At 39.7% G+C, this 23,773-nt stretch overlaps 1 protein-coding gene across 1 annotated transcript in view; it reads right to left on the bottom strand.

The window, feature by feature from the left end:
* The window catches only part of BMERB1 (bMERB domain containing 1), a 47,749-nt gene that overhangs the window by 8,574 nt on the left and 15,402 nt on the right, over positions 1-23,773 (bottom strand). The window contains exon 2 of the mRNA XM_082772451.1: positions 13,950-14,073. Within this exon, the coding sequence (XP_082628577.1) occupies positions 13,950-14,073 (124 nt within the window). The remainder of the gene's footprint in view (positions 1-13,949; positions 14,074-23,773) is intronic.

The raw sequence follows: 23,773 nt of genomic DNA, 5'->3' as shown, positions 1-23,773 counted from the left end.
GAGTAGAGCTGAATTCTTAGTGTGTTTCCATGTATTCTTGATGAACTGTTTGATTTTCTCCTTTTCTCATTCTTGATGGCTTACTGCAAGGAACCTTCTGTAGGCTTGGCGATATCACAGAAGGATGCATTATTCTTTTTTCCTCTTGTTTTTTCTAGCTGTATTATCAAAACCTAAAAGCAGACTCTCGGTTTGCCCAAAAAAAAAAAGATAAAATACTCATAACGAATAAACAGCGCGAGCAGAAGATTTTCTAAACATGTCACAAAATGACAGGAAAATAAGTGGGTTGGAAGAGCCTGCAATAATCGGGCACGGTGACTCAGCCCTGATGCATGTTTCTTTGGTCCACTTCCCAGGAGCAGAGCGCTCCGAGCGCTGTCATTGCCACAGGAGCCCCAGGTGAGGTGCCAGCGTGAGTCACCTCTGCCCGGCACCATCTGGGCCGAGGGGAGCAGGGCAAGGAAACAGAAAGAGGAGACCTCTCACTCAGCTGCACCCTGGCAGGTCTCAAAGGCCGGGGAAGATTAACAGCAGGCAGGGAGGGATTAAAAAAGAAACATTCTGTGCTGGACGTGGCAGGAGTGTTTTGTTTTGTTTCAACTGAAATTATTCCAGGACAGCTAAATTCTTCATTCTTTATTTCCACCTGGGGACGAAAACCTGACTCCAATAGTATAAAACTCAGGTACCATCTATAGCCATGCTTTCTTCAAGAAGAAAAGCAAAAATGATAGTAAAAAGCAATAGGAAAACCACTAAATGCTCACCATAATGGTCAGCCAGAAAGAAAAAGAGGTGGCCAACCAGTCTGTCAAATGCTTAAAATTGTAAGAGCTATTAATAACAGCTGCAAAACCACCAAATATATTTTCCATTTATTTTAGGAGAAGCAGAGCAGTTCAGCTTGTCTAGACAGCTGCTACCTTTGCTGAATGAATTTTGAAGATAGAAAAAGGTCTGTGCTCCCTCTGACATGTCTTGGGGAGTGGGGGGTGAGATTATGTTTTCTGTTGATTTTGTTGATTTCTTTCCCTCTCTTTCAAGAGGCTTTGCAAGCACTTAGATTATTTTTAGTTCTGTTTTAATGTACCCCCATCCCAGAAGGAAAATACTCAGAGAAATGTTAGAGTTCTTGAAGACTTTGATAGTGCATGCCCAAGAGATGGCACAAGAATCAGCTGTCATGCTGAATCACACATTGACATGAGTACATGTATCTGGAGAAGGTCTTATAGGGATAAGACGCTCATCTCCTTGGTGGTGTCACCAATGAACGTGTTGAACACCAGCCAAGCACAGCCAGAAGTGATGGAGGGATCTGGCTGAAGTAAAGAGCTGTGCAGAAATAGAAGCAACTTGCTACAGACAGAGATGGCAAAGTGTAGTCAAGCTGCAGATTTGTTAAAGTGAGGACTGAGGTGTCAGGGAGGATGCCTTTGGAGACTTCAGGTATTTAAGGCCTTCATGAAGCTGCGGGGAAACAGAAATGGTGAAAGTATTCTGTGAATAGACGGAAAGGAGAAGTTTAAGTATGCCCGCTCTTCTATGTTTGACTTCATTTTGTCCCTGTCAACTTATCTTAGTTTCTTAAAGCTCCTAATTATAAAGCTGTGAAATCACAGGCGACATTTAATGAATATACCACACGTTTTCTGAGTCATTATGGTATGTGTTTATCACCTTGTTATTTAGCTCAGCACCTGATGCTGCTCATGCTGGAAGACAGAGCTGACAATTAAGATAACAGATTGCTGACCATCCTGCTTGGCAGGTCAGGTTACAAATCAAAACCCTATGATTAACTTTAACTATTAAAATAAGGGACTCCACCTTTTCTAGTTAAAAACACTCTCCAATGGATAGAAGCCCTGGACTGCCACATCGTAAAGTTACGTTGTAATTCAGCTGTCTTTTCATTCAACTGAAGATGGCAGGACTTGAAAATCCTAGTCCCTGGAGGTCACATTTAAGGCATATTTCAGAGAAATTCAGAACAGTGTCTAAAGAAGCTGTCTGTATTTCATTCTTACTGACATTGTTAAATTCTCTTGAGCTTGGCCATCGCTGCCAGTTATGAAGTTTTACAGCCAGCTTCAGTAGTAATAAGAGAAGGAGCTTTCCTCGAAATGCTGCACTGTAGAAGGAAATATTTCTCTCTGTGACAAAAATTGTCTAATCTAATTTATCTAAAAACATAAAATACAGTCGTTGGATTTAAATTCAGAAGTATCTAAGCGCCATCACAGTAGCATACAGAAGATTGAATGTTAAAAGCACAGGGCCAACTTATGTATGCAGTTCATTTAAACTGGTCTGGTAATTTTATTTTTTGTTATTAGGCAGTAGAAGTAGGAACCTCTAGTTTTGGCCATGTATCATTTTTAGCAGAATCAGCGATAACTTTTCTTCTTAATTTGCCTCCATATTTGACTTTTCTTATTTTTAAAACCAGAAGAGCAACTATTTTCTACCAAAGCTGAAAAGAATATGAAAGTATCTGGCATAAAATTAAACACTGGCAGCCAGTCTATCTCAGGAGTTTCCAATTCACTGCCGAATCACAGCTGATCTGTACTCTTCTATTTATAGCTGAAGACAAGTGAGAGAGACCACAGTGAGATCACACAGCAAGAGTTGTATGTTATTACAGAGCATCTTCAACAAGTGGAAGATCAACTGTGCAAAAGGGGGGGGCCACAATATTGCTGTGAGTACTGTATATGCACGATGTGTTAAGCATACATTATCTTATAACACATTATCTATTAACAGAGGTCACTCCATTCTCTAATCATGCAAACCAGACCATGGGTAGCTGAGAACTGAAGTCAAAAACAGTTTGCTATGAACAGTTACATTTGGAAATGCAGTGTTAAATTACTGACCTAAGAATGACTAATTCAAAAGATTAAAGATGGACAGAGCTGCTTCCTCTTCTGTTAACAGCAATTTGTGACAACCACAGCATCTACTCAGTGTAGAAAATGTTATTTAAAGAAAAGTTGCTATGACATAATTATTTTCCTAGCTGCCCAATAGAGATAGTAATGAGAATTTCCCCCTTTTGCATTTTTTTCTAAGATGCAAATATCTTAACTAACAGGTACCAAGCCTACAATTCATTAAATACTTTTCTAATTATGTTTATCATTATACAACAATATAAAAATATATTTATTTTCTGAGTCTTTTAGCATAGTACTTTCACTGCCACATGGTTGAAATTGTAATGCCAAATTTTCCTCCGCAATTGATTGCAATCAAACAGGGCAAAGGAGATGGGTCTGCAGAGAGATCAATGTGAACAAAGGGATTTTTCTTGCCTCTCTGAGAGCTAACTTGTATTTACACTTCCATCTTAACGTGCACGATATCGAGCTTTGCAATTCTATCCTGAAGTTGCGTTCCTGAGGCTTCCAGGCTTCCATCTGTAGAGCTGGGGATTCTCACTAGAGCTGAACTTTTCAGGAGTTCCCAGTCCTACAATGGACACACCGACCTCCCTGGGGCTTCCAAGTCCATGGCTGTCCCCTAGAAATGCTTTCCCTAATCTCAGAAGCCTTAGGCTTGGCGCCTGGCAACTTCCCTTACAGGTACTAGTTTGGGCCACTTCCCAGCTTACAGTTTCCTTGTTATTCCCTCAAAGAGGCTGGGTATTTACAGATGAAACACCACTGGAATGTGCTTGGGATGGGAAAGGTGAATGGAAAATAGAGTCACAGCCACAAAATAACCCTATCTTGCAGAACAGCGTGTACCACACCAGGCTATGCCAATGGGACATCCCTCATAAAGCTGGGCTTGGTATTTTCCTTTATGGGATTTGCCCACATCCTGACACGTATATTTATTGAAATATATGCATCATCACACAACTGCCTCATTCTCTCTAGGATCCCAGAGTGCACTGTATGTTCCTAGAGCAAGACATAATCTGAAAAGAGAAAAAAAAAAAAAAAAAAAAGAAAAAAAAAACACCACAGGAAGGAATTCATAGCAAGTTATATTGCATAGCTAAGATTATAGTACTGTGAAGGACAGATGTATTACTCCTTTCCATGAAAAGAGATTTTATCAGAAACACAGACAACAGCTACAACTCTATTCATAACAACAACAAAAAAAAAAGTTGGTGGTGTTTCTTTGCACTATAGTAACAGCTAGATGCCAAAATCAGAGAAAAGTACTGGGTGTTATACATAGAAGTAGTCTTAAGAGAATTCCATGCTTAACAGAGGAGAGAAAACAGAAAATACACAGAGCAAAGAAAAAGTAGCAGGGAAAGAATCAAAACTAGCCAAAAAAGCAAAAGCTGGAACATCTGCTCAGCAATACATAGCCAGCAAGTGATTACCACTACCCACACCTTTGACATTTGGTGCATGTTTTTACACCTCTCCCTCCTTCTTACACTCACCCAGTGTGATGCTCATTGTGTGTCACTCTTGCCACATGTGCCATTAAGCCACTGAAAATTAACAGCTGATGCTACATTCACGAGTCACTAGAAACAAAGCATTTGGTCGAAGATTTAACTAAAATTTAAAATGATCTTCATTCATACAAAGGCAACAATCACTGCAGCATTTTCTCACTTCAGAATAGAAATATTCTGCTTATGCAGGCTCCTTTGCACAGCAGTACTTTTCAAATTTAGCCAGTAAGGAGAGAGAGACTGTTTAATTTTCCCACTTTGTGTGAGTCTAGGATATTTACTGTACCCATTCTAAATTTGAACACAGGCTTTCTAATTCATTTTATTGAAGGTAATCATAACCAAATGAATTAACCTCTCATTTCTGCAGTTCTTGTATAGCTTCACTTTACAGTGACCGCATAAAGCCAGGCAATCAGCAGACATACCTTCAGAGAATCACAGAATGGTTTGGGTTGGAAGGGCCTTAAATCCCATTCAGTTCCAATCCCCCTGCCATGGGCAGGGACACCTCCCACTACATCAGGGTGCCCAGGGCTTGTCCAACCTGGCCTTGAACACCTCCAGGGATGGGGCATCCACAGCTTCTCTGGGCAGCCTTTTCCATTGCCTCACTACCCTCTGAACGAAGAATTTCCTCCTAACATCTAATCTAAACCTCCCCTGTTTTAGTTTAAAACCATTTCCCCTAGTACTATCAGTATCTGCCCATGTAAAAAGTCATTCTCCATCTTTAAGTATCTTTAAGCTCCCTTTAAGTACTGAAAGGCTACAATGATGTCCACACGGAATCTTCTCTACTTCAGGCTGAACATCCCCAGCTCTCTCATAGAAGAGATGCTCCAGCCCTCTAATCAATTTCATGGCCTCCTCTGGACCTGCTCTAAGAGCTCCACATCCTTCTTGTGCTGGGGGCCCCACACCTGGATGCGGGACTCCAGGTGAGGCCTCATGAGGGCAGAGCAGAGGGGGCCCCTCCCGGCCCTCCCTGCTGGTCACACCTCTGTTGATGCAGCCGGCCTTCTGGGCTGCAGGCACACACTGCTGGCTCACATTGAGCTTTGCAGCCCCCAGAACCCCCAAGGCCTTCTCCACAGTACAACAAACCTTGCTGTACTTCAAAATACCGATAAGCTGTAATAATCCAAAAGACATAAAGGTAAGAATCCTATCTGACCTTTGTTGTGTGTTACTATCCTTAAAAAGAACTTTCGCTGTTATTTTTTCTCCATGATGAATTTACCCTAAGTTTAAAAATCCACCTTAATGTCCAATAAATATGATATAGACTAACAACCATTAGTTACTACCCCACCTGTACTACTACTGGCAATAGGTACATCAATGTCATAGCAGCAAAAGAGAGATTTCTTGTTGTTTTTGTTTGTTTGTTTTTGTGAAGTGGGAAAAGGATAAAGATTAAAAAGGCAAAGTAAGCCTAATTGGAAGAAAAAAAAAACAAAAACAACAACAACAAAAAAAAACCTCCAAGGATTAATTATTTATGCTGGCCTGCTAATGAAGCTGTGGGGCTGCTATCAGGAGTTTATTACCAGGGCAATGTTTAGTTGCAGCATATGTATAAATGTATCTATGTAAAAGGTAATTGTTCCTGAGATTATAAGTAAGCAAACGTAATAGTGTAAAATGGTCTGAAAAACAGAATGGATCTACGGAGAATTTGGATGATGTAGATGTTATGAGCACTCTGGAGATGAGGGAGTGATCTAAAGTGTGTATGGAGAGCGTACAAAGACAATGACCGATTTTAATTCTAAGTCATTGTGGAGGTAAATCTGGGTTTTTCAGTGTTAGTTTAGCACTGTAACAACCACACAGACATTAAGCAAATATTGTGTGTATTATATTGGTAATATTTTTACCAATAAAACAAGGTTAATGAGGTAAGTAAAGCTATTTTCAATAATCACCTAGAGCAAACTAACAGGGCTTACTATTTAATATCCTGTATGCTCTGTACATTAAAAAATTGCCATTCAATATTGCCCACGTGGCAGAAATAACCACTCCCAAGATAGCTATCACAGGCAGAAGCAGCTTCCACAGTTTTAGTTCAAGGTCATCCAATATAGCTGGCTTCAAGTTTTGCTCTCCATCTGGAAGGCCAGCAGTATCAGGCACTGGCAGATTTCCCAAGGAGCATGTTTCATGATGACAGGGAATGCTATTTTATAAGAACTCAGTGCCTTTTCTGTTCACAGCCATAGGCAGTAACTGTGGATGATAAAATCTCACCTATGCTATTAATATTTACTGGGTCAGAATACGCTAATATATTTTTAAATGCACAGATTCTGCACAACAAATGCTCCTGAACTTCAGTTTTTTATCTGTTCCTGTCTCACAGAGTAGTCTGAGGTTTTGCTGCCTGACCATCCATCAGCTGAATGGAGCCAACACGTGCATTATCCATTTTTACAATCATGTTTTTCAGGGTGGTAGATTTCCATGCTCTGCAGTGATATGAATCCTAACTGCTTCTGAAGCCAAACACAAGTATCCATAGCAGTAACACATTAAATGCACAAGGTGGAGGACGCTGCATGAGCAGCTCCCTTGGCTTCTGGGTCTGTTATCTCACCAGAAAAGAAAAGGGGGAAAAAAAAAAAAAAAGTGGAACAGGAGAATTTCAAAGGCAGACAGCGTGTGCAATTTCTGAAGTGGTATGTTTGCTTTCCTTAGCAGCAAAGACAGATTGGAAATTTACAGTTTGACCCAAAACTCATATTACAGAGAACATTTTAGGAAATGAGCTGAGAGAAGCATGAGAAGAGAATGAGAGGGAATGCCATCTAACTATAAATGGATGCTTTTATGTACATACTGTCTACTTCGTATCAATATGGCCTGAGTCCTCAGCTTTTCTGAAAATAAACTCAGAAGAGCTGGAGATAGTAGATGATGGTTTTAAGCTGTGTTTTCATCTCATGGGCAGGTCAGAGGTGGTCACAACAATTCCTAGCATAATTGTGAAAGTTCTTTAAATATCAGCAGATATTGTGCATAGATATTTGTCTCAGCTAAAATATGATTGTATAATGTAAATTGGGGCATTATCTAATCGAGGAAAGCTTGCTTTTATAATCTGAAAATTTGTGCCACTTCGGGTAATTATCCATAGCAAGAAGGTACTCAGCTGGAAATAATGTGGAAAACCTGTATATGAAGAGTACAGCTGTCTTCAGCTGCCCTTCTTTTCCTTAAAGTATGAAACAATAGAAGGGACTAAGCAAAGGACAGGTTGACAAAGGCTAATATCTCACTTGCAGTTTGCACCAAGCTCTGAGAAACATCATGACCCATTAAGTGATTGTTTCAGCTGATTTTGCTTCCTGTATTTCTTTGTATTGTTAAAAAAGAAAAATACAAATAATCAGAAAGCTGGCCTCTTTTGTACATGCTACCAATATGAAATATTCCTGTGGTATAAAGTGTGTAATCTGTTTAATTGGTAGAAGAGTTCAGCTACTTCAATTGCCTTTCAAGTCACAACTTATTAGGGTTCAGGTTTCAGGCTAAGAATATAATCATTCTGCCATCATACTTTGAATTTTATTGAACTTCACTAAGCAAATTAAAACCCCACATTTTACAATATTTTTGTCAATAAAAAAGCATCACAAATTTCAAAGTTTGACAAAGTCACACTGTTTACATGTATTTTGTTTTTCAATTATTTTATTTTTTTATTACTGAGACTTGTCTCACATTATGTTTAGCACACTAGCAAGATTTTTCTACTTCTGTCTGGAAGGTAGACACATAAGAGTAGAAAGAAGTTTAAAAGCAGTACAAAAGAGAGAACAACCACGTGTATCGAAACTGTATTTGTGGTCTTCACTTAAAAATACACTGCTATTTCATTTTAAGACAGGAGAAATCATCTCTTTCCACTGTTTTCAATGAGTTCCATGTATTTTGGGAAGTTTTTCTTTAGCACAGTGATAGGCAGACCACGTAAGTATCTATATTTGTCTTTGAGAAAACAGCAAATTTTTGGCCTGGCACTGTAAACTCATAAATATTGCTCTGTGGAGCTGTGGCCTTTACATGATTTGTGGGCCTGGTACAGGTAAAACTGCAACACCTTAAGGATGTCTCCTGAATTTTAAGGTAATGTTGACAGATATAAGTCTATACCTGAATTATCCACTGGTCAGGGAAGATGCAATTTCTGGAACCTGTCAGTAGTAGTTGTAGTCATCGGAGGCGGTCACTGGAAAAACATAGTTTTTTGAGAGCCTTAGCTGGCAGCCCACAGCCCTCTGTGCCACACAGCCCAAGACACAGTAAAAGGTGTGCAGGTAGCTTGTGAGGAAGGAAAACAAATCCTTAGAACTATTGGAAGAGGAAGGTGGGTACCAGGAGATCAGTCTGCGCAATCCCTACAGGCTAGGCAGCCATTTTGTGTTGTGTGGCTGAGTGCCCACCAACTGGGCAGCCATTTTGTGTTGTGTTGTTGAGCACCCACCAACTGGGCAGCCATTTTGTGTTGTGTGGTTGAGTTCCCACAGACTGGGCAGCCATTTTGTCTCATAGAAAGACACGGTGTTTATTTGGCCTGTGAGATCCAGTAGGCAGGTAGTATTGCCTCCTGTGGCTTCACAGTGGAAGGACTCCTTCTAAACTTGAAAAATAAAAGTGTGTCTCTCATTAAAGGAAGTTTTGATGCCCTTTCCCTTCTTTAACCCAAATCATGAACCTGCAGGTAGGTGAAGTCTTTTGTGATTGATTTTAGTATCATGTGAGTGACTGCTGCTGACTGGGTACCCAAATCTCTTTCAAAAGGTGGAAACCTTCTTCCTGAAGAGACAAATCTTTCAGTGGCCCAGAGCAGAAACTGTAAGTAATTTTAATTTCCAATAGAGCATAAAGTAACTTGCTTATTTAGTGCCACCACTGCAAAGAAGTGGAGCAAAAAGGGGGGAAATTCGTTAAAAATAAATAAATAAATAAAGTTTTGATATTTTAACTCAATACTTGGTTACAGAAATCCATATGATTTTTTATTTTTTTTTTTGTGCAAATATAATTGTAAGTTTCTTCACTTTAATTTGAGAAAACTGAAAATCTGGGTCTGTTGAATTACTGATATGTTTGATAGACATAGGCTAACAGATCAGGTACTGAATAGAACCTGCTTAGATTTATATTAGAAAAAAGATAAATATATAGTATTAGATGACTTTGGAACACTACTGAGTATCACCGTTAAAGTCTGATATTATCAAGTCCATTTATTTTTAAACTAAATCCCACTGCCTGATTCTCTTCCTCTGATACTTTAGGTCTTGCTTTGACTTAATAATGATGATTAAGTATCTGTCTTTTCTTTCTTCACCATCCCACTCTTTCTTTCACCCCTACTGAGTGACCCTTTTAAAGCTTTTAAGAGGAACTATCTAGTAAAGATTTCTAGCTACTGAATTGATACCAACCGTGAGTACCGTGATGTAACATTTGTGTAGTGATGGAAGAACAACATATTTTATCCTTTTTGTTGTCCTACAGACTCCATTAGTCATTGGTGTTATTTTCTTCTGTGGGGGAAGGTAATATGTGCCTCAAAATATTAACACCAACTAAAATAAGGTCTCCCTGCCTTAACTTTAAAAGCGAGCGAAGTTATCTGTATGTCTTGCTAAATATTCCCTCACTGGAGCTCACGTTGCTTTGAACAGAAAAAGATCTTCGAAAATTTGAGAGATACAATATGTAGATCACAGCTGAGAAACGGCCTTAAAGAATATTACATTATATTAATGATCTTGCATAGCAGCAGGAAAATTTAGCTGGTTCATGCACAGAAGACTGAGAAAATGCAAACTGACACCAGGCCTGCTGAGCATCCACACACTGCTAGGTTTTGTTTGTTTGTTTTTGTACTGTCTGTTATGCTAACCTGGAGCATTTCTCTGCCAAATGCCCTTATTTTATGGCTACTGCATTTGTTTGGGCAAAATGTTGACATAACTGTTAGAACATAACAAGTCTTGTTGCAAAGCTGTTTCATACATCAGTGAAGGTGAGTTTTATTATTGCACCTTGGTCTGCTTTGTGCATCTTCTTCAAGGTAAACAGTAATTTCAGTTAGCTGCCAGAGCAAGATACTTCCATAGATTAAACCTCCATGGCTCTGACAGGGGAAAGGCTTGCTCTAATTTCTGTCAACAACGGGTCTGGCTTGGGGTGTTTTGTTTCCTTATTCTTAAGTGTAAACATTGTTAAAATACAGAATCTGTGTAGTGAAAAAAGAACTGTGGTAGTTGCTGGTGTGTGTAAGTAAAGCTGACAGGCTGCAATGCCTCCAACAGAGGAGAGCCACAGCCACCATTTGGGCTTGTGATACACTCAGAGCATAAACCCTCTAGCTTATTCCTTTTTTTTTTTTTTTTCCTCTCCTTTAAATAACAGCTACAATATACTTTGTCCTAGCTTTAGGATCTGGCTACATGTGAATGCAAAAAATAAGTAATACAGAGAAACAGTGAGAAGAATGAACCATTATTTTTTAAAAAGCAGATACAGATGTAATCTGTGGCTGGATGTGTAACTGATACGGAATTAGTGCATCATATTGTTCATGCTTTTGTAAGAACTAAATAACACCCAGTTTAAATGAAGAGAATTTCTATTCTGTTGCTAACAGCATGAGAGAAAAAACAGCAGGAATACAAACATACCACACATTGTCTCTGTTACTATATGTATGTCTTATCCTTTGTTATAATAGAACAAAAGGCTAAAGTGGGCATACAAACTAAAGCGATCTTGTTCTCATTAATGCTATCTTCAATTCTATGGTCTGGGCACAGGTGTAGCAGTACTAGTTGGCAGCCACATGTTCAAAGCCAAGTGAGTTTTAAACCTTTCTGACACAGTGCAGTTTCATGTAGTTGGTTTTATAGGTCATTCATTGGAGAATCTAGTCCTGTCAAGAGAAACTAATTACTAAAATTCATGACCTACATACAGACTTCTTGTCTTGGTATACTGGCAATCCACTACTTCAGGAAATAACTGAAAAGCAGTAAATATGGCCACATATAAAGTCTTCCACAGTATGTCTGTGAATGAGAGTTTATGTAATTTGCCTAAACAGGTACAAAACTTGGACCACTGAGGTAACTGTGATTTGTGCTGTTAATCTCAGCAGGAGGTTAATGTATTCAGGTTAATATATGTTGTTAAAAGACAAATACAGCCGGGCCCCTGTCATTGTAAACTACTCAGAATGAAAGGCAGTAAAGAACAGCTGCTGACACACTAGTTGGGCACCACTAGCAACATCCTTACCATTCACTGTTTTTGTCAGGAATAAAATGTAAAAAACATTTTTACAAATTAGACAAAAGTCAAATAGATAATTTGCTGGACTCCAAAAGGGTATTAAGGGAAGCATGTTCTAATTCTGGAGGTCCTTGTGTGAGAGGGACTGCTTTTTGTTTCACATATAGTGCAGCCAATATAAAGAATTTGCTTGTTATAAATGGGCTTAGAAAGATAGGAAACCTACAGGGGGCTTTAAAAATCATGATCAGTGCAGTCTTGGGTTGCAAGCAGAGTGCCAGTACAGACAGAGATGTATCTCACCGTTTTACCCTGTGGTGTTAACAAACTGAATTTTACTTCCTGAACAATTAATGAGCAGAGCCAGGACATTGTGCTACAGAGAAGGGAGGAGTCAGGCTAGAAACATGGGTGAACATCCCTGGAACAGTTGGTGTGCTGCTGCTGAAGGAATGAGAGGGGCTGTGGCACAGACCTCAGTCTGAAGGCAGTGGCAGCAGCAACCAGCTTAGCTTTCCAGGACTTAGGAAATACAAAGTAGTAGAGCCATCTCTGACAGTTGCTGCCTCTGTCACCTGCCTGCTTTGCTAATACCTAGGACCAGCTTTAGTGGAGACTTTGATACAGCTGCTCAGAAAAGCTTTGCTCACTGAGACAGTGGACAGCTGGGGAGTCCTCCTGGGTAGCTCTAGGCAGGGCATGTTTGGATATCTAAGGCAGGAAAAGCACTGTGCACAGAACGAATGTCAGTTATATTCCCTTTTCAATAACCAAGCTCCTCTGTGTTCAGTTCATTACTGCAATACCTGCCAAGCAATACAGAGGGGTGAGTGTGATGAGTGTGAGCACAGGGGAAATGAAAAGAACAGACTGGATACAAGAACAAATAGAACAAGGGGAGAACATGCAGAAATATGACAAGCTGGTGTCTACCATGGCTTTCATTCACTGGGACAGTTTATTTCTGTCCCAGTGAATGAAAGCCATGGTAGTTTATTTCTGTCCCAGTGCTTTGTTTGATATAGAAAACGTTAAGAGAACTGTAGGGTTCAATTATGTGGCTTTTTTCAGATTAAATTTATGTACAAGCCAATTATCAAGTACTAACTTGATTACCAGGAGCAAATATGACAAAACTGGGTTTGTTTACTGTATTTGTAGCACTACAGCACTGTTAAAGGTCAGAGTAACTGTAACGAGTCATTATTTCCAAAAATCTCTAAGCAGTGACTGTATATATGCTCTGTGCTGTTTGCAGGTAAAGCTTCCTACGTCTGGCAGCACAAGTAAGTCAGGGCCCTGAAATTAACCTCCAGTAATAATAGTTAAAGTGCCAGTCTTATCTTTTTACCTTACAAGCAGAAGAGATGATCTCTGGAGGTCCCTTCCAACTGAAACCATTCTGTGATTCTGCGAGATTTTTTTTCCTGGTAATGTAGCTTCATTATTGCCAAGAAATGGTGTTCAGCAGGTTTTTAGACCTACTGGAGTCGGCCTGTCAGCAAAGGCGCTAGTTTCTGATCTCCAATAGTCAAAGAGAGATGGGACTTCAAAATAATATACTCCCTATTAATAAGTCCTTATCTTCTAAATTTAGTGATAAAGGAATATAAACCGTACTGACTTCATCATCAGAATGGGATTAATATTCATTAACCTTTAGTGGGGCTCCTATGCCTGACCCTTTTGGCAGTTTTGAAAATCTCTCATGGAATCTTACTATTTAATTTGATGCATCAAAATGTGTTTTGTGTTCAAAACTTAATAGCTTCCATTTAACAAATGTCAAACCTTGGCTGCTTTTAGTCCAGAACACAGTGTGCTCTCTTGTGACATGAACTAAGACCACTAATGAAGTGAGGAGCAAAGCCTGAATTAGCTTCAGACAAATATCATTCCCACAACGGACTGAAGTCAGGTATAAAAATATGCTCTGTAGACACACACTTCACTAAAGTTTCCTTTTGTAAGTAATAGATCCATTTTATACAGTCTGCAAATCATGCTGAATAGAAAAGGTAATTTCCTCTGCAACTACAAAAATCATTTCCCAGCGGCATTTTGCAAGCATTCACCTAGCTGGAATGCTCTTTATCTTTCTTCCTTTTAAAATGTCAAGCAGATTAAAGTCTTCTAAATAGCATCCTTTCCTATTTTGATTAATTTTGCATAGTATTTTCCCAGAAGAATTGATACTTACATAAACCTGAGTTCTGATTCTCTTCTGACTAAGACTTCCCGAAGTCTCTGGATCTTTGCCATCTCTAGCTCAATTTCCTCAGGCATCATTGTTGTTTCAGCCATTGAAATTATGTCAAGTTGATCTGTGTGTGAAAGAAGAGAGAAAATGAATGAAGCTAGTCCAATTGTCTTAACAGGGCTTTTTAGGAATGTGGATTTAATCACGGAGCTGTCTGGCTGTGGAGTAATTAATGCAAGTAGTGGAGAATAGCTGAGTGCTACATTGACTGCTTTCTCTATTGTTTTGCTTATTACTTTTGATGTAATCATTTTGCAGTCAAAGAATCCCTAAGCCAAAATGACTTAATTTCTAGTCAGAATCCATCACACCTCTGGGGAATCCTAACCCAGTGCATAACCAGCTACTCTTCCTTAACTGGTATCACTACAAACTCTGCAAGTATAGCCATAGCTACAAAACTCATTCAAAGCAATTACTTTCAACTCTGGAGTCTTGTCTTGGCCCAAGTACAGGCCATGTAAAAAGATGCAGGTTTCTTGTTTTTAATTATTGGAACTCTCTGTGTCATTCCACTATCTCAGTGTGAGCAACAGCCCAGACCCACTATAGAAGAGCCAAAGATAGGGATAGAAATGACACAAGGCCTAATTCTTCATAGAGCTGAGTGTTCCCACTGAGGGCACTGATTTGTTTCAAACAAAATTTAATCAGGATTTGAGACACTAACATGTTGAGTGCCTGCATATTTTGGTACCCAAATGCAGACATACCCCTGAAAGCAGGCCTGTTTCAGCCCTATTGGTTTGAAAAATAAAAAATGGAGAGGTCAAAATGTATCATCCATGACTAAGCAGAAAACAGGAGACAAAAAGCTGCTTGATTATTATGAGACAAAATCCAAAGTTTCTCATGACAGACTAAGCTGAGAGGAATTTCTGACAGAAACTTGGAGTAGGAACAGAACTACAAAGTCTCAGCAAATACAAGCTCTGCATCAGCGTAGTTCACAAACAGCTGTTCTCTCAAAATGGAAGCAAATTAAAGAAATTCTGGAGGATATAAGGAAAATAAATTTGACCCTAATGTTTTTGTTTGCTTGTTTGTTGGTGGTTGTTTTGTTTTTTTTTTAAAGTTATATTGTCTACTTTTTTTGGCTTCTGTTCATAATGAAGAAAGTGGATAAATAAATATTAAGAAGCGACACAATCTCTCTCATGAGAGAACAGCCATTTCTCCGCAGTTGTTTTTAAAACTCAGATTGCAAAATTGTTGGTAAAGTAAGGCTATCTTGTGTGTCTGAACACACAACTACTGCCTGTAGAAGATGGAATTTCCTATCAGAAATCACTGTTTGTTGGAGCATATTTACTGTAGGTATAGCCTAGATGTCCTAAGAAGCCTTGTTCCAGCTCTGTCGTTGATGGCTAGCTCCACAGCGTAAAGCTCATGTGTCTTTTGAAATCCCAGCCATTAACTTAGGTGGTGAAATAGAAGCTTAAAAACGTGGAGCCTCTAGACATGTTTCAGGAAGGGTGAGCCCCAGTGACAACACCCTCAGGGACTGTATCCAGACTCCTCCCTTCACACCCTCAACCACGTTTGGGAATGAGGAGCTATAGCAAAGTCTGGAACTTAACAGCACTTAAGTGCTGTCCTACCACTAACAGGTGGTCACAATTATAATACAATACTTGAGATGTTTTATCAGACAGCATTTAAAAGAAACTAGGACAAAGATTCTGTAAGTGTAGTACTGCCCCTTGTTGCTTTTCAGTGTTGTGGAGTTATTTTAACTGCCTGCAGCAAAGTTAGCTTTGATGCAAATAATTTTTCCAAAAATATTAAGCAGGATATAGAAAGTTATTCTGATGCTACCATGAAATAAAGCCAATAATACCAGTTATTAGAAGGATAAGCCATGAGTATCACACACACACAGATAAACACATATACATTTTAAAATTAGTTCTCAAGAACTCAGGAAATAGGGAAAAAGAAGAAAAAAGGAACTAATTTATTTCCACTCTGCAACTGTAGCTTAAGTGCCACAGTATTACCCCTTGGATCAGATCAGGTATCATAATGTGATTTCAGTAGTTCAGGAGGGAAATCATGGACAAACCTTATGCCGTATGTGTTTAGAGACAAGGCAAGAATTATTGTGACAGCAGTAGCTTAGTCTGACCTCTTGCAGAACAGTCACAGATTCTCCTTCACATCCCACTCAACGTGTGTTTGAACCAGATAAAATAGTCTTGAAAGCTATCCAAAATTATGCAATGATTTCAAAATAATCCAAAATATAAGCAAGGCACCACAGGTTTGAAAGTAGAGGGAAATAAATATAGAAACCATAAGATCTTAGTTCACAACCTGTCTCTGAACTTAGAGATGCAGCTAGAACAATACAGACATAGAAGGAGTAGTGGAGTTTATCTCCATAGCAGCATGTGTGCTGTGAGCATTACTGTAAAGAACTTAATTCTCACAGAGATTTCAGACTGGAAGGAGTATTAGGAAGAAGATGGATGAAGGCAACTTTGAGACAAAAAACCAGGGCAGTTGACATAGGAAAGTATATGAAGGTGAGAATGCAGAGAACTAAGCATGGTATTCTGTGGTGCTAGAAGAGATTAACAGACAATTCTAGATGGGTATGCATGGTCTTCCAAGGAGATGGGACTGAAGGATATTGGCCCTGCTTTATGCATGTTCACTTGTACGCTGATAAGGAACGAAGTCATTTTGCATCTCCAGCTTTATGTAGACCTCCATTCCTAACACATAAAGAGTAAGTAAGCTCCTTTGGCAGCTGCTAATTTACTTTATATAGGTGAGTCCCTAGGTCTGATAAACCCAACAATGCTGCAGTATGCCACCCGCTTTGGCCCTCTCTATAGAGTACACATTAAGGCAGGCAGTATTTCCTGAAAATCCTGAAACAGTGCAGCACAAGTGTGCAGATACTCTGGAAATACAAGCCTCTGAAGAAATCAGGATTCCCACCTCACACCTTTACCTGTTTGCATATGAATTTCTCTTCTAACTTTGTGGATAACTGGCCTACCTGTCAGCAGCAATCCTAATGGATAATTATTGTTCAGAAAATGATTTGTGCTCCTGTGATGAAAGCTCTTGGGAAAGAATATGTTAACATTGTTAAGGCTTCGAGTAAAGTTCTAGCTCTGCCGACACCTTTAGTGCTCTGAGACATGATTCTGAACAGCTTCACACAGAAGCCTCTTGCCTTTTCATAACAGAAAGGAGAAACCTTTCATTTTGTTTAGAGTTGGCATGCATTAGTCAACTATTTTTTCACATATATTGTTATTACAGAAATCAAAGCTCTGTCTCCGATAATGAGACAAAATTCATAACGTGAAAGTGGGGGCAACACAGATTAGTCACAGCTAGTGACAGGACTGAACTATTCTCTGAGCTCTACAATCTCCAGGATAATTTTCAGTGACAAAGAAACAAGTAAAATATTATTACTGTATGCACAAAAGGATATTAACATGAAAATAATTGCTACATAGAAATGAAATTATCAAGCTATTACATATAATGAGCAGGACTGAAGAGGAAGCTACTTATGCATATTTTTGCTTCAATTTAAATGTAGACTGGTATAGTTAAACTGGGCATTAACTTAATGATCACACTGCATCCTCAGTGTGCCAGTGAGAAATGGAACATTAGCCACCTGTGATGAGAAGCAACAAAAAATAAAATGCTTATTGAGTTGATAAGTACAAAGAAAACTTTAAAAGAAGCCTGAAACAACAGAAGGAGAAATGGGAGAACACATTGTACCTGGTGTCAATAGTTTCAGACAAATTGGTAAGAAATGCTGTATGGAAAAATTAACCATCAGCAGAAATCCTACTGCTGTCACTTGATGCAAGCACCCTGTTGTCTACTGAGCAGCTCCCTGTGCTCTAGAACCATTAGCTGGTTTAATTATAATTTCAGGGTTTTGTTATCATCATCTTTGTCAAAGTCAGGAACGTGGAGAATGTGAGGTGTATCAGTAATGCAAATGGTCCTGAACCCAAAACTATGTCATTGTTATTCTGATAGCATCATAGATTGTTGGTCATATTGACCAACAATCAGAACTCTGCCTGTAACAGTGCCCACTTCGCAGTACAGGCAGTAAGAGCTGAGTTGCTTATGGATACACGGCAAGTCTGTGTCAGAGCCAAGGTCTGCTGAATCTCAGCATCTCTTCAGGACATCGCTTATCCTTTCCCTTGCTCATGAGTTTGCTGCACTTGGAAGCCATCAATCACTCACTCAGTCTTGAAGAATCATCCCAGTCATTTAGCAGCAGAGGAGCTCCAGCAAAGGTAAGGGTAATGACCCAGCTTCCCTGCCACTCTTCTTCATCTTTGATATGAAGGAAGTATCTTCAGTGAGATTGTGTTTAGTCAATCCATGACTTCTGAGAGCTCTTGAAAGGATTGAAGTGCAAACCAGTTGCATGGCTTCTCAAACATAAACACCACTGAGCAACAAACCTGCTCCTCAGCCCACCCAGCTACCGTGCTTCAGCTGACAATGATTTTAAGTCACTGACAGTCCAGACTGGACTTAAACTGAGCAATTTGAGGCCTATTTCCACTCCCATAAATTGTCCAATAATAAAATAATCTTTGTTAAAATACCATTAATGGCTAAATTCTGTTCCAAATTTGGGTCAGCACTGCTCTTTCTCAAGAACTGAATGAAATTCTTAAACTGATCTGTTTTCACTGAAGTATATTAAATGCTAATTGAGCAACTCCCAGTGCTGTGTCAGGTATCAAAATCAAGACTTTCAAGACCGCTATTAGTTGAAGAGCCAGAGCAGAAGTAAGCAGGAGGCGCAGGTTAGAGACAGATGAAAAGAGAACCAGATGGTACAACTTAAAAAAAAAGAATGCTAGGTGGAAACAAATAGTTGCATAATGCAGAAAAATAAACTGGTATAGTACAAAATATTCCAGATAAAAAACGTTCATGTGAAAAGAATCAGATTATCAGATTGTTCATGCAGCTTGTCACTAGCTTGTCACCTGGAGGCATGATTGAGTAGTCTTGTAGCCAGGCCTTTTACTATACCATTTACTTTTGTCTCAAGTGTATTCAGAGGCTCACATACCATGGTGTTTGTTGTTTTCTTTTGTTTGTTTTTTTTTTTTTTTTCCCCCTTCTTTTTAATTTAACTCATCTAGGGCAGGATGCAGTGGCAAATAACTAACACATGCAGAAAAAGCTACATCTAATTACTCATTCCTAATCTAGCCTGCTGCAGCATTCTATTACTGTGAATCCTATCAATGATTAAATTTGGCATGTCTGTGGAATGGTGTTTTTCAGTGTTTTATGCTGGAATTACCATATAAATATAGCCAATAGCTAAACACGGCACAAGCAGCTGCAATGTATTTTGTTCCTGGCTTCCCTGACAGGCAGGCATTTTAAAATGGGGAGACTGAGGGAAGGGTGAAGGTAGTACAGGACACTTCCAGTGTGGAAGTGACCTAACTGTCACGACTCTGAGCACATCCCGCCGCTCTGGGCTCATGGCTGGTTTGGACATGGGGCAGGCATCTGACCTTGAGAGGCCTCAGCAAAGGTTCCCCGTCCTTCTCCCCTCCTTCTGCTCAGCAGCAGATTTCAAGCTGAGACTTCTCTGCCCACTCCCTCCCTCCAAGACCTGGACTTGACTTCCCACTTGGAGCTGCCTTGTCACTGGAGGTTTTGTCTGGAGATCTGGACTGTGGCTGGCCCTGGGCATTGTCACCAGACCTGCTCTGTCCCCTTGCTCAGACACCACTGGAGTGCACCCTTGCCAGTGAGGATGCTGCCCCTGCCTGCCTTGTCATGACTCTCAGCACAAGGCTCACCTCGTCTTTAGAGCTGCCAGCCTTTGTTGTACCCAGTGCTGATCCTCCCCCTACAGTTAGAAATGGAAGTAGTTCTCTCACTGCAGCAAACCTTGGAAAAAGGCTCATTTCATCAGGGTTTCTCTTTCTTTTGATGATTGCTGGAAACATTCCAATGGAATCTACATATATAACTATAGAATATAGTAACCTGTGCCAGATCACTGCACATCTGTTTCAAACAGCAGTGCAGCCATATTGACTGCTACTATATGCATTACATAAACTCGGTGCTTCACGTTTTCTCCTTCCATGAACAGTGTTATGAAAAGTTCTGTACTGTCTGAGTCCCAATGCCTCTGAGATGAAGGCCCCCCTACACACATCCCAGGAGCCAGTCCTCCTCCTGCAGAGTACAGAATACAGACCAGTTCAGTGGGTTAGCCTAGGAAATGCTGCAGGCTTCTCCCTCAGGGCAGTCTCTTCCCTCTACTTGTCACCTGGCCCTCCTATTTCAGCTCTTGCACTGGAGACAGACTGGTGATGACAGCCAATTTAGTAAACATTGGAATCACGCTGCTGGTTGTATCAGGCCTCAGTAACCAGCTAATAGGCTACATCAAGGCAACAGGAGTGCACGTACCCTATGAGTTTTAACACTGGGAAATATTTATCTCTGAAGAGGGCAGTTAGTGTGCAGAGACCGTTACTGGAAGAGCAAAAATGGAATGTTGTACTGCCCTTACACATGCTAAAGTTCTCAGAATCACTTTGCCTCCATCGATAGCACAGAATACTGGAGATGACAGAGTTGAATTTTACTTCTAGCAGGAAGCTGAAGTCTTTTCTTTCTCAATGTGGCTGTTACAGCTTTGGAATCCATTTTAAATACTTCTTCATGGGCTGAGCAACACCGTTACTCATTTTGGAATCAGTGGCACATAGGCGCCATGACATGCACTTGGAGTTTACACAGTCTGAGCAGATATCCTTCTCAGGTGGCTGGATGTGCTTTGTTCTTGCAAGTAATGGTGGCCAGAAACATTCTGACAAAACTGAGTGTGCCAGTGAAGTGGAGTTCAGAGTATTCGGGGGATATATTTTGGATTCAGTACATTTACTATCAACTCAAAGGGAATTAACTATCTGTGCAAAGAGCCTGTTTTTCTGTCAGAGAATGGGGAATCAGAGCAGCCTTGCCATTCTGGAGCTGTTGAATTCTCTGCTGCAGAGCCAGAAAGCCCTGGAAGCAAAAGTTGTGACTGCAGTCCAGCTCCTAGGTGCACAGGAGGTAATCCTGGAGCCCTGAAATACTGGCTTGGACCAAGCATGAAAGCTTCCAACATCTTTGCCAGACAGCAGGGCACCTGGAAATTCCAAGGCTGTTTTTTCTCGTGCTCCATGTCTCAGGGCAGACTTCTGGGCTGGTTGATTGGCCTTACAGCCTGGCTTTACAACAGGCAGCTGTGAAATCTGGCAGCCCTAAGGAACCCCTTTGGCAGGAAGGTGCCAGAGATGCATACTGAAGGCTGATTAAATGCCAGGATGTTAGGGAATGTCACGGTCACCAAATATCCCTGTTCCTGAACAGTCATTTGGGGAAGGAGAAAAAGAAAATGGGTGATACTCATGGGGAACAGTGGTGTGGCTGTTTTCAGTAAACCTGATGTCAGAGTACTGGCCAACTCAGCTCTCTGGTGCTCTGCCTCAAGATCATTTATGTTCTGAGATAAAGAGCTAGACCAGAGCAGTCTTTTCATGTCTGTAGTCCATTCAGCAATTCCACAACCAAGAGATAACAAATTCCTGTCTGTAGAGAGACTTTGCTACAACCTGCAGAGAAGCATGACACCCCTCTGAGATGAGGCAAATGAATTATCACACATTTAAATTTGCCGTTTGTGGGACGAAAGGAAAACTTGCTTTTATAGTAATGCTTAGACTCAGTGGGAAAAGCACTATTGCAGCATTAGCTGCAGTGAAAATATTTTTATTTTGCAACCAGAGAGAATAAAAAACACTTGTCGTCCCTTAGGATAATAGCTGCTTTTGCACAGATTTCTTAAGGAAATAGCTATTTTTTATAATTAAAATGACAATATGTGATTGTAGGACATATTAGAAGCATTAGTAAAGACTAGGAAAGGCACAAGAAACCTAAAAAGACATTTACCGTATGCCCAATACGGGCACTGTGGAAGGTTTGTTTTGTTTTTTTCTGAATTAAATATCAGAACCATTGGAAGAAGTCATGAGTTGATAATAAGATTATTATTTTTGCTCTATTAATCTCTCATTCAATATTTGACCACCTCTCAGTCTTATTTAATATTCAACGCTGAATATCAAAGATGATCTGTTGTCATAATATATGAATTACTACCTCCTGTTTTCTACTAATCGGCTACCATGACTTAGTATGTGCAGTTTTATGCAAAGCTTGAATATGTTGCAATTTATATGTATTTTCTGCCATCTTTGAATACTCTGCTCCGCATTCACTAAGCATATGTAAATAACTTCAAAATGATAAACAAAACAAAACCGTAGTTTCCTTCTATGCAGAAATAAGAGCGGTAAGCCCTACACCATATATGCTCTGTAGGGAAAAAAGAGCTGGGTCAAGGGGACAGGAAAGCATGAATTTGTCTTGTGGAGATGATCAGCCCTGCAGGTCCCTTCTCCTAAGACAACACTCACTGAAGTCAACAAGAGTCTTTCACTTCAGCTTCTTTTTTTTCCTTCCTTTTGCATGTGTCATATTTAAATTGCCTTTCTAGGCATGCAACTATTTTGCCTTTGAAGAAGAGTAAGCATGAAAAAGTGCTGGAAGTTCAGGCTCAACTTTTCAGAAATCTGTAGAAATCGGTTGGTATTTTGCGCCTAAAACTAACAACCTGATGAATTTTGTAGAACTGGGATGTGATGTGCTAACCTTTGGTGAAAGCAGAGGGAAGGAAGAACGTCAGAAAAAAAGCAAAATCCCAGGACAGAACTGACATTCACCATCTTGTTGAATTCAACAGAATTTGAGTCAGTCTTTAAATTACCATGTGGTGACCAGAAAACAAACCAACTAATGGTAGAGAACACCAGAGATCATGCTGTTTGCCATATTAATTCCTTCCAAGGCATATTAAATTCATCTGATGTGACTGGAAATGGATCTGTTCAAACAGTAATCTGTGGTCTGAGTGCAACAGCACAACTAAAATGTTGGGATTTATTTTGTCCAGGCCATTAATTTTATTTTTTTTTAAATCATTACAGTTAGATCTACAGTCTAGACATACTACAACCTGACTTTCCACTTCAAAAGTCTCATTCTCTATTGTATGACCCAATTTTAAAATTAGATAAGCAGAGAATATAAAAAGCACTGTGTGTGATTGCCCACTGCACTTCCAGAATCACTGCCCTCTGTTCCATATCAAAGAGCCTCTTGTTATCAGAAGATTCTCTTTGAGTAGCATATCCTGTACTTTCTTGTTCTTATCTTTAAGCTTTGACCTTTTATTTTTCATTATTTACCTTTGCAAAAAGCATGTCGGCAGCAGTCTATTCTTTCCTATTTCAGGCTTTTGTGCACTGTGGTCTCACTGAGACTTCTCTTGAAATGTGAACTCCAGATTCACAGTGTTGAATATTAACTCCTTCCTTTAACTCTCAAAGTCTTTTCGGTTTCTATGGTATCATACTTGGAAATACTGCACACAGTGACTCCCTTCATGTCTGATGTGTAAGAAAGTGCCTGTACCTGCCCAATGCCCGAATGAAATTCTTTGTTGCTCTGCATCTTTTATGCTGTATTTCTACATTACAACATATTATTCTATATTACAGTAGTGTTGCAGTGAAGAAAGGCTGTTTTAAAAACTGAACCTGAAATAAATTCTGCTTTGAGTTTTCTAATCCAACATATTTCCAAACAGAAGTAGACATTCAGGC

The sequence above is a fragment of the Aythya marila genome, assembly GCF_965140915.1.
Source record: "Aythya marila genome assembly, chromosome: 15".
Lineage (NCBI taxonomy): Eukaryota > Metazoa > Chordata > Aves > Anseriformes > Anatidae > Aythya > Aythya marila.
The sequence above is the reverse complement of the archived record's forward strand: the minus strand, read 5'-3'. Positions and strand labels throughout refer to the sequence as shown.